The sequence below is a fragment of the Colossoma macropomum genome, unplaced genomic scaffold (assembly GCF_904425465.1).
Source record: "Colossoma macropomum unplaced genomic scaffold, Colossoma_macropomum, whole genome shotgun sequence".
NCBI classification, from domain to species: Eukaryota; Metazoa; Chordata; class Actinopteri; order Characiformes; family Serrasalmidae; genus Colossoma; species Colossoma macropomum.
The window spans coordinates 33,562,750-33,581,354 of record NW_023494810.1 but is presented as its reverse complement, the minus strand read 5'-3'; the positions used below and the strand labels follow the sequence as shown (position 1 = coordinate 33,581,354).

Here is an 18,605-nt window from a genome sequence, read left to right as displayed (position 1 = left end):
TTGTTCACAATGGTGGTGATAGGAACCAGACGTCCACCTCTAAAAGCTCCCTCACAGACAGTTACACATAAAATGGTTATGTATTCACTGCCTGATGACTGAGACATTGATTTGTAATAGTTTTGTGATAGAGTTATGGCTTAAAATGAAATTAAATCCTTTTATTTTGATCTATTCATGGCGGAGGGGTACATGCAGATAAAATAGTCCCCAAAGAAAACTTATTATTTCAGATTTTCCACTATTTTCCATCATCAACATTCCATATAAACTCAGAAGACTCGTGTAGGTTCACCGGTGGTTCTGGATAGTAAATAAAATGTCTATATTTGTGTTGTAGTCATGGCGACCCCTGGTTCCTATCACCACCACTGTAAAGACATCTGAACCATTTCACACCAAACCACTCTGAATCACTCTGATTACATCTGATGCACTGAAATATGCAGGAATTTTGAAAAAATTGGTTGCATTCCCCTTTAATGCACAATTACTATTCATATGCTTGCCTGTGAAAAATTTATGCCACATTTTATGTGTTGTTTTATTTCCAATATGTAAAATAATAAAGAGAAATTATGCACTAAAATTTACAGAAAAAAAGTAATAAATATAAAGTTTATGCTATAAAGTCTCATTTCAAACTTATGGTTAAGATCAGCGTGCACTTGTCCCCTGTTCATTTTTCAGTGTTATTGTGCAGAAAATATTTTAATATATCTGCTCATATACCCTCCACTCTGCACATACATCTTTATTTTTACAGCATAATCCCACGTAAGCCCTGTGCGCTCTATCTGGAGACGTTCTCTTTAATGCCCTTACGTAACCTACATTCTTTACCAGGAGGCTGTGGAGTGATGTGTGGTATTGTGTGCGCTACTAAGCTACATAAGTGTTTATATAAGATTAAACGTGGCTAATTGCTCCTCATAAGCCTCTTTTTCCATACATTCATGCTGCAATTAAGTCGGGGAAGTCCATTGGAGCTGCCGCAAGTCATGAAGAGAGTGACAACTAGGGGGAGAAATGTGGTGATTCTAACATAATGCTAATGCTAATGCTGACGTGGGGCCCCCATGGGTCCCATAGTGGTCGACCAATATGGGTTTTTCACACAGAGGGAGAGAGACACTAACACAAGTGCAGAAACTGTAGCCCATAACATTCATTCCTCAAAACGTTGGCAGGTTGGTAACACTAACACTACGTTTCAAACTTCTGTTAAAGTCCCAGGGAACACAGTAAAATATTAAACTGTTTATATGACACTAAATTTGAGTTTTATATTAAACGTCCAGCAAAGCTTGAATGAAAAATGTAAGGTATAAACATGACAAAACAGCTGAGCAGACCTTTCTGAGAACTGTGTGGGCGTGGCTAATGAATAGCTTGAGTGACAGCTCTCTGTCCATCACTCCTAGCCTGCTCCGCCCCCATACAGAACTAAAATTCAGATCTTTATGGGACGCTAACTGGACGAAAAAAGTCGCAGACGGACAGATGTGCGGATGGACGTACAAACAAACGAACAGGCGAGCAGATGGACAAATAAATGGGTGGATGAAGGAACAGATGTTGATGTTGGATAAACGAGTGAGTGGGCGACAGGCAGCTACAGACAGGTGGTCTAGCTTGCTAGCTTTTATGTGGGGTTAGCTTTAGCTCACTAAGTTTCTCTGACTGAAACTGTTTTGTGTGGGCGGGGCCAGAGACGCAGCCTTGTGATTGGTCAGGGGGAATGTTTACGGAAGCGTAACCCAAGATTAGGACCGCCCAGTTCACACTGAGAGGAGAGAAGTATAGTAAATACTGCAGACGTTTATTAGACGTTTATTATGAGGGAAGGTAAGATTAAGGCAAGATTAGCTTAATTAGAAGGAAACCTCAGATCTAGGTTGCGGCCTGTTGAGTTCAGGCAAGCAACTGATACGATATCTTACGGTAGCACTTTGTTGATTTGAAACGAGAACAGTTGCTTTTAGCGCCTGTAAGCTAGTTTAGCTGATTGAAGGTTTGCTACCGTTACTATTCCCAACTAATATTATTCGCGTTTTCTTAGTAAAAGACCCAAATCAGTCTAATTGTACAGACAGAAAACACTGTAGATGTTATTAAGAGTGGCCAACTAAATATAATAGCTTTGAAAGGTAGGAATTTAAACCATTTTCTCTCAGGAAACGTTACATTGGCACATTTCTCACTGTTTCACAGCACTCACTGACGTCTGCACACAGAATGGTGAAATTGACACAAGGGGGCGCTCTAACACCGTTCCACAGCAGCCATACTGATGTCCCTGCAGACATTTTTTGTTTATCGGCCTCATGAGAGCAGGCATCACTGATACTGACAGTCTCAAAATAGCATTAATTGGCCCGATTAATCAGTGAACCGCTAACGTTCAGCACTTCAGTGAACGCCGCTAAATGTAGGTCCGAAGTCCTGGAGACAGTCGGCCGAAGACTGAAATGACAGAAAGCAGAAAGAAGAGGACGCAGGGCTTCCTGCTAAATGTGGCGACATCCTGAATGGACAACTTCCCTGCTGGTCTGGTGCTGATCACCCCAGCATGGTCGTGCTGGTTGACCAGCATACCAGCATCCAAAACAGAGCATAAGATGGTAACCGATTGTGGCAAGCGCCAGACCCCAGAGCCCCGATGAGGGCCGTAAGAACCGGTAGGAAGGAGGGGCCGGAGCCCCAAGCACAGGTGAAACCTTGTTTGGAAACCCCAGGGAGAGACTGACCTCCGCGACGCTAACAAATGTTAGCCTACAAGTCGGAGAGATCCTTGATATTAGCTATATAATCAAATCAGCCAAAACAAGTACGGCGGTCTGAATTTAGCTTCTTTAGTTTGAGCTATGAGGCTAATGTAGCTAACAAGTAGTGACCGCTTACGTACATGAATTAGCTTCTCATGCAAACCTCTAAATAAACTGTGTTGAGTGTCGGGTAAATAAAAATGGGCAAAGTGCAAAAAAACATGAGGCTTCAAAAAAAAATGGCTGCTGCTGTTTTAGTTATGTGACGTACGTTTGTACCATTTTTGTGGACAACAGTGTCAGAAACAACATTACCTCATACGCAAACCTGATTGAGGTCAGTGGTAAAGCCTCATGTTGTTTCCTGACTATATTTGTTCCACTGTCAATTTTCCATTAATAGTTTATGATCATTATGTTTTAATTCAGTCACGTGTGCTATGAATAAGTAATGACCTCTGAGCTGTAACTGTTAAACGTGTAGATGTGAGGTTTTCTTTTAGGAATATGTTTTGCTAATTTTGGTTGTGTTCTTTTAGAGATATGACGTTCCCCTCAAGACCATATGCACCATAAAAAGCTACCTGCTCTGCTTTGACATTCCCTGCCTATCAGAAGAGAGTATTAGTAGATGTTGGTGTATTATTTTCTCTGTACTGCCTTCGGGCCGAGGTTTGGGCTCTGTCTGCATTTGAACCGTTTGGAATGTGTTTTGGTTGCATTAGTTGTTGGGTTGTGTTTGGGTTGTGTTGTTTTGTATTGGCTGAGTTTGGGTTATGTTTGCATTTGGGTCGTTTTGGGCTGTGTTTGGGTTTGGACTGGGTTTAGGTTTGGACTCTTTTAGTTGGAGAGTTTGGATTGTTTTTGTTATATTGGTTGTGTTTTGGCTGAGTTTGTGCTGTGTTTGAATTGTGCTTGGTGGTGTTGTTGGTATATATCTGTTGTGCTTAGTTGTACTGGTTGTGTCTGGGTTGTGTTTAGTTGTGTTTTGGCTGTGTTTGTTGTATTTGGATTGTGCTTGAGTTGTGTTTGGTTGTGTTGATTGTGTTTTCTCGAGTTTTGGTTGTGTTTGGGTTGTATTAGTTGTGTTTGGCTGAGTTTGGGTTGGATTTTGCTGAGTTTGGGTTGTATCTGTTGTGTTCGGTTGTATTTGGCTGAGTTTGGATTGTATTTGTTGTGTTTGGCTGAGTTTGGCTTGTATTTGTTACGTTTCTGGCTGGGTTTGGGATGTATCTGTGCTTGAGTTGTGTTTGGTTGTGTTTGGTTGAGTTTGGGTTGTATTTGTTGTGTTTGGTTGTGTTTGGCTGAGTTTGGTTTGTGTCTGTTGTATTTGGCTGAGTTTGGGTTGTATTTGTTGTGTTTGGCTGAGTTTGGCTTGTATTTGTTGTGTTTAGCTGAGTTGGTTGTGTTTGGTTGAGTTTGGCAGAGTTTGGGTTGTATTTGTTGTGTTTGGATGTGTTTTGTTGAGTTTGGGTTGTATTTGTTGTGTTTGGTTGAGTTTGGCAGAATTTGGGTTGTATTTGTTGTGTTTGGTTGAGTTTGGGTTGTATTTGTTGGGTTTGGTTGAGTTTGGCAGAGTTTGGGTTGTATTTGTTGTGTTTGGCTGAGTTTGGCAGAGTTTGCCGCTCCATCTGAGAGCAGGAATGCAAGCCAAACCTGGCGAGCTGCCACACATCAAAGCAGCGTGAGGCTTTGAAGTGAAGAGTTTCAGCTCCGCACACTGAACAGAGCTGCTGACTGGAGTAAACGGATAGAGCCGTTTTCCCACCGTTCTTTACGGTCCGGATGTCTGGATCATTGAATTTTGTTGACAAATAACCTGCTGATTTCACTGCTAATTAACTGATGACTTGGATCAGCTGTGCTGGAGCAGAGGAGGCACTGAACTGTGGCACTGCAGTTTGAGGATGCTGTGCTGACGTGTATAAGACGGACAGAGAGCACAGCTCTGGCATCAAAACACACAATGAACTGTATTATTCACAGTGATTCTGCAACTGCAGCTTATTTCCCATACAGATATTTTATATGGTGTTTATGATGTTTGATTCTGATGCTGTTCTGTGGCCTTTTAAAATGAGTATTTGTCTTGAGACTCTAGACGTCTTTCTTTTTTTTCTCTCTTTCTCTTATTAGGTGACCCCTCTAGCTGGTCCTACAGAGGGGGGTACACTGGTGACCATTCGTGGTGTAAACCTGGGCATGACTCTGTCGGAGCTGCAGGGCAGGGTGGAGGTGGCAGGAGTGCCGTGTTCCGCCCAATCAGAGGGATACATCACCGCCGAACAGTGAGGAACACACAAACACCCCCTGTGCATCATTTACGTAGAAGTGTAGAAACAAATACACTTAATCATTACTCAGTCATACACTCTTAAAGATGGTTCTTCAAGGGGTCTTTAGTAAAGACTCATGTAAACTCATGCAGTCAGTGCTGTTTACAGCAGGGGTTCTCAACCTTTTCTACCCCAAGTCTCACCTGCGTATAACTACAAAGCATAGCGGCCCACATGAAACTAAAATTTTAAATCCAACTTTATTTTTCTTTTCTTAAACGCTGACACTGAAAACCTGAGAATCAGGGCCTGAACAAGATCAGACTGGCCATTCTGGTCATCAGTAGGTTTGCAAAATTTGCAGGAATGTTATAAAACGTTAAAAACACATGGTTGTAGTGATGTTAAAAGTGGGGGAAAAAAGAGCAGAAATGTACGAGTTGGTTGTGGACTGTGATTTGGAGCTGCAGTCCATCACGTTTTCACTGAAAATACTCCACTGGCTTCCCAAAAGAGTAACAGTTTGGTCTCGAGATGACTCTTTAGTTTTGAGAGTTTTTGTGGTTCATTTGAAATAAATCATAAATCTCACTTGATATCTGCTTATCTTTGGTTTATCCGTTTGAGTTTAACCACTCAGGTCGCTGATGCTCGACCAAATATATACGTTTCGCTATGATTTGTGAAGTGAAATCAAATGCATCTCTTCTCTATTATTTTATGGCTCGTCTGTTGTTTTAACAGCAGCTTGTGTTCAATGTCTAAAGAGTCTGTTGTTAAAACAGTCGCTATGCTCACTGTACGGTGCCGTCGTGCCTCTAGATGAGAAATAAAACCAGCTCTGTTGATGAATTCCCTCGTTTGATCACAGAGCGCGTTTCCATCAGCTGTGAACTGAACAGTGTTTGTTTAAAACGGACAGAGACCTGCGGGTTTCTGCCAGACCAGTCCAGCTGTTTGCTGCAGACCTGAATACAGGTGGTGTGTTCACATGTCCAATGGAGCGAACTAAAGAAAAAGGTGTGAAAAGTCCACACCAAACAAAGTGCCCAGAGAAACTTCTCCATCTCTGGTTCACTGTCTGCATCGCGAGCCTGTGACTGCACTGTCTCAGACTGATGATGGTTAATTAGCCAATACTGTGACATTTTTATTTACATTATTATACTCTATTAACTTTTATATAGATTATTACGTGAAAATGTTTAATTCTTAGATTTTTAATTCACAAGTTAAATACAAAAATATGATAGCCTGGGGGAAGAAACTGTCTCGGAACCGGCTGGTTCTGGACTTTATGCTTCTGAACCTCCTCCCGCTCGGCAGCTGTGAGAACAGACACTGGCTTGGGAGGGTGGAGTCCTTTAGAATCCTCCTGGTCTTCCTCAGGCAGTGGCTGCTGTATAAATCCAGGAGGTCTGGGAGCTGGACCCCAGTGTTGTGCTGGCCTGTCCACACCACCCTCTGCAGAGCTTTCTGCTCAATGGCAGTGCAGGTCCCATACCAGGTGGTGATGGAGCCTGTTAGAATGCTCTCCATAGTACATGTGTAAATTGTTCTGAGGTTGCAGGGGTTCATGCCGAACCTCCTAAGCCGCCTGAGGTAGGAAGAGGCGCTGTTGTGCCTTCCTTACCACCCATGTGGTAATAATAATAATACAATTTAATTAGAACTAATAATAATAACAATAATAGTTAATAGTGTTATTATGAGTGTAATTAATAGTGTTTGTTCATCAGCAGAATAGTTAGATAATCCATGTTGGAGCAGAAAACACTAAACTGTGTGGTGCAGGAGGGCATTTCAGTCCTATGACATCATCACTACCAACGCACATTAGTCTTAAAGCATGAAAGCAAAACAAGACTGGATAATTAGAATAACACAGCAACTGAGCTTGTTTCGTAAATGATGGGCCAGGGTCGAGAGTCATAGCCAAAAGCTACAGAGAGAGAGAGGGAGAGGGGTAGGGAGGAGGGGCAGGGAGAGAGAGAGCGAGAGAGAGAGAGAGAGAGAGAGAGAGAGAGGGAGAGTGATTGGAATTCACTGCATGCCGCTGCGCTGGACGGAGAGTGATTTGTTAGCTGTGTGTGTTGCTGCTATAATTCGATTGGGCCGCAGCTGGACTTCATTTATATTCGAGTGGAGAGAAAACACAGGAAGGTGTCGCCAGGAAAACTGGATAATTTTTTGGCACATTAGAGCCTGTTATGAGTTTGAATAGGGAAATATTAGCAGGCCCACAGACAGGGGCGTCGCCACAATGTTCAGACCCTGATTAGACCCAGTGTTTGTAGTGGGGTGGCAAAGTGCTCAGAAAAAAACAAATAAAACAGCAGTTAATAAGGTTCTTCTGCATGTATATTAGCTCTCTCTGTTTAATCATATTTCTCATGTTACTGTTTTTGATACAGTTCAGTGAAAAATACTGTTTGTTTTGTGATTCACAGCGTGACATATAACAAAACAAACATACTGCATATTGACTCATTAACATGATTTGATTAACATTAACAAATGTAAAAAAAGACTAAATGGAATATAATAATAAAGTGCTAAACAGATATAAAGTGCAACAGCATAAAAAACACAAAGTAAATAATTAAAAGAAAGTACAAAGTAAATAAAAGCAAAATAAAAAACATAAAAGAGAAATTAAAGACAAAAAAGTGTAAGTGTTATTAAAATGAGTGTAACGTCCAAGCAACTTACTAGGCCTCCTCCGACCGCTAGGAGGGGCTGAAGAGCCAGGACTGAGTAATTGGGGCTGAGCAGTTGCAGCTGTGGGCACCCAACTTAAGAAGCACTCACATGCTGCTCGCTGCTCAGTCTTGAGTTCACTTTGCTAGTCGCAGGTCACTCTGACTAAGCCGGTCATTTTCAGTATTGCTCTTGAGTTTCTAGCCTTTTCAGATTGTAAATATATTAAATCTCTTGACCGTTCTCTTGCCCTCAATACTCAAGGGGAGGCAAGGGAGAGATTAAGTTTTTTTTTTTTTAATGTTCAATAGTACTTTTAAGATTCTTTTCATGTGTAGTTGCACTACTCTTTGTGTATACCAGTATGCCTGTCATGGTTAATATTGTATATTATTGTATATTAATAAAAATTAATATACAGCCATACACTGCTAACATGCTGTCATTAAAAGGCTTCAATACTGCTACCATAATTCAGTGTTATGGCCTTAAATTTGCTGAAGAATGCAGACTGACTTGGTTAGGACTCGAGGATTAGGACTACTGACTTGGGACTCAACTTGAGACTCGCCTGTACTGACTCTGGACTTGAATCAAGACTCGACTATCTTGATTTGGGACTTGAGTGTCAAGCCTTGAGACTTACTTGTTACTTGGGACTTGTGACTCGTTCCCACCTCTGCAAGCCAGTGATGTGGCTCCTGTTGTTCCGTTTAAAAGGCTCAGTAATAGAGCTCTGAAGCCGTGTGTCATTTTTGTAGTCAGCTTTATGTCCATATTACCAAAACTGACGTTTTGCTGTACAGACATTTTTCCCCTGATTATCGCTGCATCCTCTGAATTAGGAGGTTGTTAAGCAGTCAGAAGAGGGTTTTATTACAACAGTGTCAATATATTGCCTACATTTAAAGGGGAATGCCACTGATTTTTTACATTTTCTGCATATTCAGTGTTTGAAATGTAAACAGAGTGATTCAGAGTGGTTTGATGTGAAATGGTTGATTATAGAGACCCAGATCTCTTTACAGTGGTGTTGATAGGAACCAGGGGTCGCCATGACTACAACACAGATATAGACAGATATAGAGTCTTCTGAGTTTATATGGAATGTTGACGGAGCGTTTCACACCAAACCACTCTAAATGAATTTGTTTACATCTTTACCATTTAATTATATAGAAATTTTGGAAAAATTGATGGATTTCCCCTTTAATGTTCTCTCAGTCTTGCCAAGATGCCATATTTATTTCAGTATAATGAGCAGAGTAACCAAAGCTGCTTAGTAGCTCAAAGAGCTGATATATGAATATGAATGTTTAAGAGGCGTTTTCAGTTTGAACTCCTGATTAAGCCGCTGGTGACGCGCCGCGCCGGATCCTGATTAACAGCGTGTGTTCAGAAAAATGAGCGTTAGCTGTAATTTAGGTCCCACTTACACACTTTGGGAGGGGAGGGGGGTCGGGGGGGCAGTCTGCACCTGTGTGTGTGTCTGTGTGTGTGTGTGTTTGCCTGTCCATGTGCTTGAATCTGTGAGACTGTGCATGCTGTGTGTATGTGTGTGTGTGTGTGTGTGTGTGTGTGTGTGTTTGTCCAGCTATGATCATTTCCTGATCAGTAGCCTAATCAATGACCGTGTAATACAGTAGTGCAGCGTTTGATCAGAGAGTCAAGTTGCTGCAGCCGCTTCCCTCTTATTGACCCACAGGGCTGCTGATGACTGTTGCTATGGTGATTATAATGATGTGTGTGTGTGTGTGGGGGGGGGGAGGCGAGGTTGAGGTGCTGTGTTTGTGTGTGTGCGTGCGTATGTGTGTGTGTGTGTGTGTGTGTGTGTGTGTGTGTGTGTGAAGATGGTGATTCAGCTGCATCAATTTTAGCGTATTATAATCAACAACATTTGCATTTCCTGAAGGAAATATAACACTTTCAAACAAGAGCACATTATCATAAAATAATATTTCTGAGCAACAAGTCACAGAGTTCAAACGGAAAAAACAGCAAAGAAGGAAAGAAATGAAGGACGGACAGAAGGAATGAAAAGACGGAAGGAAGGAATCAGAAAAAGAAAAAAGTGAAATAAGCCACGGAAGGAAAGGAAAAAGGGAGAAAGAATGAATATTAAGGAGAAAGAGTGAAATAAAGAAATAAAGGAGTGAAGGAAAAGAAAGAAATGAAGAAAGAATAAGAAGAAGAAAGAGTAAAATAAAGAAAGGAGGGATGGAAGGAAGAGAGGATAGGAAGAAGACAGAGTGAAATAAAGGAAGTAAGAAAGGATTGGAAGAAGACAGTGAAATAAAGGATACGAAGAAGACAGAGTGAAATAAGTGAAGGAAGGAATGATAAGAAGAAAGAGTGAAATAATGAAGGAAGGAAGGAAGGAAGGCGAAATAGTGAAATAAAGAATGGAAAGAAGGATGAAGAATGAGTGAAATGAAGGAAGGAAGGATAGGAAGAAGATTGAAATAAAGGACGGAAGGAAGGACAGGAAGAAGAAAGAGTGAAATAAAGAATGGAAGGAAGAATAGGAAGAAGAAATAGTGAAACAAAGAAAGGAAAGAAGGAATAAGAAGGAGAGAAGTAAAGGAAGGAAGGAAGGAAGGAAGAAAGAGAAGAGATTCAGATGTGACTGGACTGTAATGCAGACAGATTGTGTGAACATTGAACCACCAGCACAAATGAATCCAGCACTGAGACTGTGTAACTGCATGATTGTGTAGTGTGGAAGCAGTTTGACTGTGTGATTCACTGAATCATTTCCAAAAGAATCATAACTGAACTGAATCGTTGTAAGGTCGCAGATGTACACTGCTAGTTTGTGTACTAGACTAGTTTGTGTCTGTGTTCTGTTTGAGTACCTAATTGTGTATTTGACTCTATGTGTGTGTTTGTGCTGCAGGGTGGTGTGTGAGATGGACTCTGCACTGCCGGTCAGTGGACCCGGTCCTGTTCATCTGTGTGTGGGAGAATGCAGACCAGAACTTCGCACACACTCCTCTCAGGTCTACACATTCGTGGTATGTCTCACACACACACACACACACACACACACTGTGGATGGATGCAGTACTAATAGTAGTAACATTATTATTATTATTATTATTATTATTGTAATAATACACCTAATTGTATATAAACTGTATTTCTCATATATAAACAGACCCCCAGGGTGTTGGGGCTGACCCCAGGCCGAGGACCCATTTCTGGAGGGACTAAAGTGACCATCGTGGGAGAACACCTGGACTCAGGCAGCACTGTGCACGTTCGCTTCGGCAACGAAACCTGCGAGTTTTACAGGTCAGTCGCAGCAGGTCACAACTAACCTCGAGGTGTCTGAGTGTTACTGTTAGCCTGGAGCTGTTAACACAGAGCTGTTAGCATGCAGCCTCCACATTTACTCTGTAGTTTGAGTCTCTTGATTAGGGCCAGTCTAGAGCTTTGTCATCAGTTCTAAATGCAGTACGTAGTGACAGCAAGCAACACTCCTCAAAGATACATACATAACACACACACAGCAGAGCAACAATAGGCTTAAAGCTTAGGAGTGTGTACTGTGCCATCAAGGTGTGATCAACAAGACCAGGCAGGTCCATCCCAGCAGGTGGATTGTTTACATCAGGGGTGCCCATACTTTTGTGGCTTGAGATCTGCTTTTTCCAGTGGGCAGGTCATTGTGATCTACCTTTAAAATAGGCTGGCCTCACCCTCTTTAAAAGCTTTGGAACTTTTTTAATGCACTTCAGTGGCCTGTATTGATAGTCAGCATTACAGGGCAAACTAACCTTATTCTGATGATTTGCACTGAATGGTGTCAGCAGGTTTGTGTAGTCTGGACCACTTTTTTCTTTCTGAGTTCACTTTTAGCCGAGAATTCATCGTCGTAGTTTCTGTGTATAGTTAGAAAATGCCTCTCGACGTTCCCCTTCCTTGGAAGTGCGATGGCTACTTGGCAAATCAAGCAGATGCATTTGTAGTTTGACATCGTAAAAAAATAGTCCTCCTCCTGCTCTGCATGGAAGAGGTAAGCTTTCGGTTTCTTTGCGCTCGGTCTCACACTCATCTTCTGAAAGAGTCGGTGTAGGTTACAAAAGGAAGACCATAAGAAGTGGCGCTACATGAACTGCCTACCGATAAATGAAAACTTTCTAGATTGCTAGAGAGGCACATTCACAGCAGTGCTTTAGGCGGGCTGTGGTAACAAGCAGAGACAGTGGCCAAATTTTTCGTTGGTCAATCTCATTGACCTGGCCCGCCATCAGAAGCAGTAAGAAAGTGTTGAAATTTGATAGCCTGTTGGAATGAGGCGCGATCTACCAACGTGCCCTGTGCTGTCGACTGGTCGATCGTGATCGACGTATTGGGCACCTCTGATTTACATGATAAAATCACCCGTTGACAGTGACCAGCTAAACAACTAATCAGTCGATGTCAATTTTCCAACTTCTTGACCGTCATCACATAAAGAGGAAACAAAAAGATGACACCAATAATGAGAAGACGGCAAAAGAGTTTAGAGAGAAATGTACAAAAAAGGGCCAAAAAGTTTCATGAAATATCTTCAAAACTTGAATTCACTGAGCTGTTCCGATGGATCTTCCTGCGAGTGTCCTGAAAGACTCCTGTTTTTGGAGCTCTATTTGAGGATCAAACGGTCCCTCGTGGTGAAAGCTCTCGTTGCAGGAGTGAAGTGGCCTCATTGTAGCAGGAGGAACGGGCAAAATTAGTGGGATATTCTCTAATTACAGCAACAGTCACAGGCGTGTTAGAGACAGTAAGAGGCAGATCAGAGAGAGAGAGAGTGAGAGAGAGAGATTAGTGGAGTTCTGCCCTGCTTTGAGGCTAAACTGCAGCCAGTACAGAAATAGAATCTCATTTCAGTCCTAAACCCTCCGCTGCTTCATTAGCGCAGGAGAGACTGCACTGTAGTTTGAAAACAGAAAGTGTCTCAGTGGCAGAAAGAACACAGTAAAGGTGACCTGCAGTGTGTGAAATACTCCCTGGTGTTCGGGGGTCTCATGTTGGCTGGCTACTCCAGCATGGGCTAACTGCTAACTTACTCGCCACAGCAGCCCTGATGTTAATTTTAATGGCACCAAAATGTTTAGTTCAATGGTTCTTCTTCTGGAAAAGCTCTTTTCTAGTTTGGCAGTGCGCTCCTCCTCACATTAACTGAGATCTTACACATCTACTCTGGTGTCTTTCGACAAGGTGGGCAATAAGGCAAAAATACACAGTATGGACAAAAGTGTTGGGACTCACAAATGCTCTTCTGGATGAATGGGCAGAAATTCAGACACACTCCAAAATCTTGTAGAAGCTTCCCAGAAGAGTGGAAGCTGTTAGAGCTGCAAAGGGGGACCAACCCCATGTTAATGCCTATGGATTCAGAGTGGGATTCATAAAAGTGTGATGTGTAGGTGTCCCAATACTTTTGTCCACTTATGTGCATTAGCTTAGAAACATTTCTGCTTAACACAGAGTTAGACAGCAGTCGTTGTTGAAAACGCTGTTCATTTTTACCGTAATGGTAACCAGCTTATACCCCCTATTTCTTATATGGGCATAATGAGGACCAGAACAACAACACAACTTCAGAGGTCTGTTAAACCAAAAGGAAAGCAGGAGAGTCGGCAGCCGTCTTTGAAGTGCCACCGGGCCGTTATTTCCAGCCATATAAAACAGACTCGTCTCTTTTTGACACCAAAATACTCAAAACTGGGCCAAATTGCTGTTTAAAAAATATATTTGAAATCACTTATAAAATTTGACAAAAACTTCATGAATAGTTTGCAGCATTTGGCTCAATAACACACAAAAAGCCTGGTTTGTCAGTTTGTTCTGGTTACTGCGGTTGGCAGATCCCCACGACAGATTGGGGGGTGGGGCTGTCTCTGCTCACGGTGTAACCGGCAAGCTGATTGGCTCTTTTTTGGTGAAGTGTGGGGCTTTCTCCACAAACAAATGCCATGTTGAGCATTACAAGCTTTCTCATTCATATTTCAACAAGTGACCGTCTCCTCCTCCTTTATAATGTCTCTGATTAAACTGAATTTTTTCTTCTCTTTGTTCCTGAAGGCGGAGCTCCAATGAAATTGTGTGTTTCTCAGCGCCCTCTATCTACGGGGAGGGGTCGGTTGAGGTGCGGGTGAACGTGGACCGAGCTGAACTCAGCAGTAAACTGAGCTTTGAATACATTGAGGACCCCACAGTGCTGCGCATAGAGCCCGAATGGAGCATCACCAGGTAAAAACAAAAACGATGAATAAATAAATAGAAATGATACTGTGCCAAAGTCAGAGACCCGTCATTTATTTATTCCAGTCAAAACAGCCATTAAGTACAAGCCAATCATTTTTCTTTATAAGAAAAACAGCAGAAAACATAAATTAACAGAAAATGACTCCGAAGCCTCAAAAACTAACTCTAATCTCAGCTGTCTGAGTGCTCAGTGTTCAGTGAGTCACTCTGTCCCTTTATTCCAGCTTCCATTCTTTTCAGGAGACTCACTTTCAGCTCCTCAGAGAATCTGCAGACACACCTCCAAAGTTCAGTCTTAGAAGCTGGTTGATCATTTTCTGAAGTAATCAAACACATTCAGTGGTGTTGAGGTCTGGACTCTGGGGTGGTCAGTCCATCGTTCAGCTTCTTTGTTTGATGTGTCCGTCTCCTTTTCTCAGTGAGGTTCTTCTTGATCAGCTACACATCCTTTCAGACCCACAGCGCTGAGTCGTCTTCTCACAGTGGAAGGATGGACAGAAACACCTGTGGTTTTCAGATCTGAAGCAGCTTAATTTTCTCCTCTCTCTCAGAGATGAAAGCTTTCAGTGCTGTTTATCTGAGGGGGCAGTTTTGGGGCCGACCAGCTCTTCCAGGTGGTTGTTAGGAGCCTCATTTTCTCTGTAGCTTTTTATCCGTTTTTGAACTCCAGTTTTGAAAACTTATTTTCCTTTGACTTTCTCCTTCCTCATGCAGGTGGAGTATCTTATACACTATATGGACAAAAGTATTGGGACACACCTCTAAGTCTCATTGCTAAAGGTGTATAAAATCAAGCTCATAGCCATGCAGCCTGCCTTTACACACATTAGTGAAAGAATGGGTCTAAAGAGCTCCCTGAATTAGAGCATGGTGCTGTAATTTGGTGCCACTGTTGAAGTCAGGTTGTGAAATTTCTGCCCTCCTAGATTTTCCACGATCAGCTGTGAGTGGAATTATTGAAAAGTGGACGTGTTTAGGAACCACAGCAACTCAGCCATGAAGTGTCAGACCACGTAAAGTTACAGAGCGGGGGCCGAGTTCTGAGGAGCACAGAGCAGAAAAGTCAACACTCTGCTGATCAATAACTACAGAGTTCAAACCTCCTCTGGCATCAACTTCAGCACTGAAACTGCGCCTTGAGCTTCATGGCAGGGTTTCTATGGTCGAGCAGCTGCATGCAAGTCTAACATCACCAAGCACAGTGTTGAGCGTCAGACGGAGTGGAGTAAAGCGCCGCCACTGGACTCTGGATCAGTGGAAACGTATTCTGTGGAGTGACGAATCAGCTTCTCTATCGGTCAGTCTGATGGATGAGTCTGGGTTTGGCGAATGCCAGGAGAACGTTACCTGCCTGACTGCACTGTGCCAGCTGTAGAGTTTGGTGGAGGAGGGATGATGATATGGGGCTGTTTTTCAGGGGTTAATCTAGAACCCTTAGTTCCAGTGAAGGGAAATCTTAATGCTTCAGCACCAAGACATTCTGGACAATTATACACTTCCAACTTTGTGGAACAGATTGGGGAAGAACCTTTCCTGTTCCAGCATGACTGAGCCCCAGTGCACAAAGCAGCTCCATAAAGGCCTGACTGGGTGAGTTTGGTGTGGAAGAACTTGACTGGCCCTCACAGAACCCTGACCTCAACCCCATCAAACACCTTTAGGATGAACTAGAACGGAGACTGTGAGCCAGACCCTCTCGTCCAACATCAGTGTCTGACCTCACAAATGCTCTTTTAACTGAATGGGCAGAAATTCCCACAGACTCTCTCCAACATCTTATAGAAGCTTCCCAGAAGAGTGGAAGCTGTTAGAGCTGCAAAGGGGGACCAACTCCATATTAATGCCTATGGATTTAGAATGGGATTCATAAAAGCTCCTGTAGGTGTGATGTGTAGGTGTCCCAATACTTTTGTCCATATAGGGTGTCAATAACATAGTAGTTACTTAAGTATTAATACATAATGGCTGAGATATGAGATTTATCTGCACGTAATATAGTCTCATCTGCCCAGATGTTGTTGTGGGTGTGTATTACTCTGCGGTGTGTGCGGGTGTGAGAGTGGAGTGTGCTGGGGTGATAACTACTTGTCCTCCAGCTGTGGCTTCATGTTACACTGAATGGTCGATGTTATGGACTGAATACCAAACACTCAGCTCTGCTGTTAAATTATAGACCCCTCATAGACCCTCAGTGTGTGTGAGAGACAGGGAGAGGGCGGATGGAGTGAGAGAGGCTGCCTGTGCGGAGGGCGATCAAAGTGTCGTTTCTCCATCTCTCCTCCATCACGCAGAGCACTCGCACATTAACTCAGGTGCTCTTTGAAGTGTGAGAGGCTTTCAGCCTCAACTCTCTCTCCCTCTCTCTCTCTCTCACTCTTTTCTTCCTTCTCTCTCTCTCTCTATCACTCTTTTCTTCCTTCTCTCTCTCTCTCTCTCACTCTTTTCTTCCTTCTCTCTCTCTATCACTCTTTTCTTCCTTCTCTCTCTCTCTCTCTCTCTCACTCACTCTTTTCTTCCTTCTCTCTCTCTCTGTATGTTTATTTCCTTTCTTTTTCTCTTCCTTTTCTACTTATTTTCTCTCCATTTTTTGTCATTTCTCTCTCTCTTAATAGCTCAAATTTCTTTTCTTTCCCTCTCTCTCTCTCTCTCTCTCTCTCTCTCTCTCATGCTCTTTCTCTCTTCCTTAGTCTTTGCCTCGGCCTCTCTCTTTCTTTCTTATTCTCTTCTCTCTCGTCTGTCCCTCTCTCTCCTTCTCGCTCTCACTCTTTCTCTTACTCTCTGTTTCTCTGTTTGTCTTTTTCTCAATTCCTTTCTTTCTTTCTTTCTTTCTTTCTTTCTTTCTTTCTTTCAATTCCTCTCTCTCTGTTTCTCTTTCTCTCTGCTCTCTTCTTTTTTCTCTCTCACCTTCTTTGTTTCTCTCACTCTTTCCTTTTTTCTTCTTCCCCTCTCTCTCTGTACGTTTCTTTTTATTTTCTCTTTCTCTTCTCTTTTTGTTTTTTCTTCCTTCTCCTCTCTCTGTATGTTTTTTCTTTTTTCTCTTAATCTCTCAAATTTCTTTCTCTTTTTGTTTGCCACAATTTCTCTCTCACACTCGTCCTCTCTCTCTTTCTTAGTCCCTCTTCTCTTCTTTCCCTCTCTCTCTCAATTCTTTCCTTTCTTTCTTTCTTTCTTTCTTTCTCTTAATTCCATTTTCTCTGTCTCCCCCACCTCTCTCTATTTCTTTCTGTCTCCTCTCTTTCTCTCTCTCCTTCTCTGTTTGTCTATTTATTTTCTTTTCTCCTTCTATGTCTCTCTCCCTGCCCCCCCCTCTCTCTCTCTCTCTCTCTCTCTCTCTCTCTCTCTCTCTCCTCCTTTAGCTGAGTTGCACTGCAGGCTCAGTATTTTGCTCTGTAAATCCTCTCAGATTGTCAGAAGCTGAATCTTATCTGTAACTCGTGCCTGACGCTGTGCGGTAAAGGCTTTATAATGACATCAGCTCATTTAGTTTAATATCTCTGGTTAAATCCTGTTATTCGTGTTAATCTTTTGATGTTGTTACCTGCTTATTTTCTGCTCTAACGGTGTGTGGTGATGGCTCGGGGGAAGACTGTGTCACTCTCCAAAAAGAGAGAGCAAGGAGAGGGAAATTATACACTGTCATTATCATTTGAACAGACGTGTCTCTCAGTGTGTCTATGTGAAGACAGTGACAGTTTAAAGGGAAAATCATCGTGAAGTGTCTTGGTGTCATAGTCAGGTAAACACTAACAGTGGTAGGGGTGATGATGGTAGTGTGAAGCGTAAGGGTGTCAGGTTCAGACAGAATTCAGATGCTTGCAGACCAAACCGAAGTAAAAAGGTTTATTAAAGAAAGGAGCATCCAGAATGGATGGTCAACCAGTCCAAGGTCAAAGCCAAAATCCAGAAAAGAAGGTCAAACCAGAAATACCAACAGTACTAAGAGTGCTAGGCTAAAGACAGGGTCAAAAAACAAAGCAATGGTCAAACACGGAGAAGCAAACTAAGACTGGAAGGCTCAGTAAGGCTCTGTAAACAAAGGCAATACTTCACAAAGTGCCAACAAACTGAGGGGGTTTGTATAGTGAACTTAACAGGTGAGCGGAATCAGTAATCAGGTGAAGTGGAGCGGTGGAGAGTCACGTGAGGGACATCTGAGGTCATGTGATCAGGTGAGGTGTTCAAATCCAGAGGCTAGGAAGTAGTAATAGTGAGACCGGAGGGAAGCGTGACAAAGGGGCTAAATCTATTCCAATACATCAGCTACTGTAAATAATAACAAGAAATATTACTTTGTTGTTGTTGTTGTTTTTGTTGTTGTTGTTTGTGATTAACCACTTTGTGTTGTTCTTTCTGTTTGGCAGTGGTCACACCACGCTGACCGTGACTGGAACAAATCTGGATGTGGTGCAGGAGCCTCGGGTCCGAGTCAAATATGCTGGTCACGAGTCTGTCAATGTCAGTACAACACACACTGAGAGTATCACTCTTTACTGTTACACAATAAGAGTATCACTTTTTACTGTCGCACACTGAGAGTATCACTCTTTACTGTCACACACTGAGAGTATCACTATTACAGTGATATCACACCTTACTGTTACACACT

At 42.5% G+C, this 18,605-nt stretch overlaps 1 protein-coding gene across 1 annotated transcript in view; it reads left to right on the top strand.

The window, feature by feature from the left end:
• The window catches only part of LOC118799504 (plexin-A2-like), a 137,708-nt gene that overhangs the window by 87,397 nt on the left and 31,706 nt on the right, over window positions 1–18,605 (top strand). The window contains exons 13-17 of the mRNA XM_036559430.1: window positions 4,905–5,056; window positions 10,641–10,758; window positions 10,902–11,038; window positions 13,817–13,984; window positions 18,361–18,454. Coding sequence (XP_036415323.1) covers window positions 4,905–5,056; window positions 10,641–10,758; window positions 10,902–11,038; window positions 13,817–13,984; window positions 18,361–18,454 — 669 coding nt within the window. The remainder of the gene's footprint in view (window positions 1–4,904; window positions 5,057–10,640; window positions 10,759–10,901; window positions 11,039–13,816; window positions 13,985–18,360; window positions 18,455–18,605) is intronic.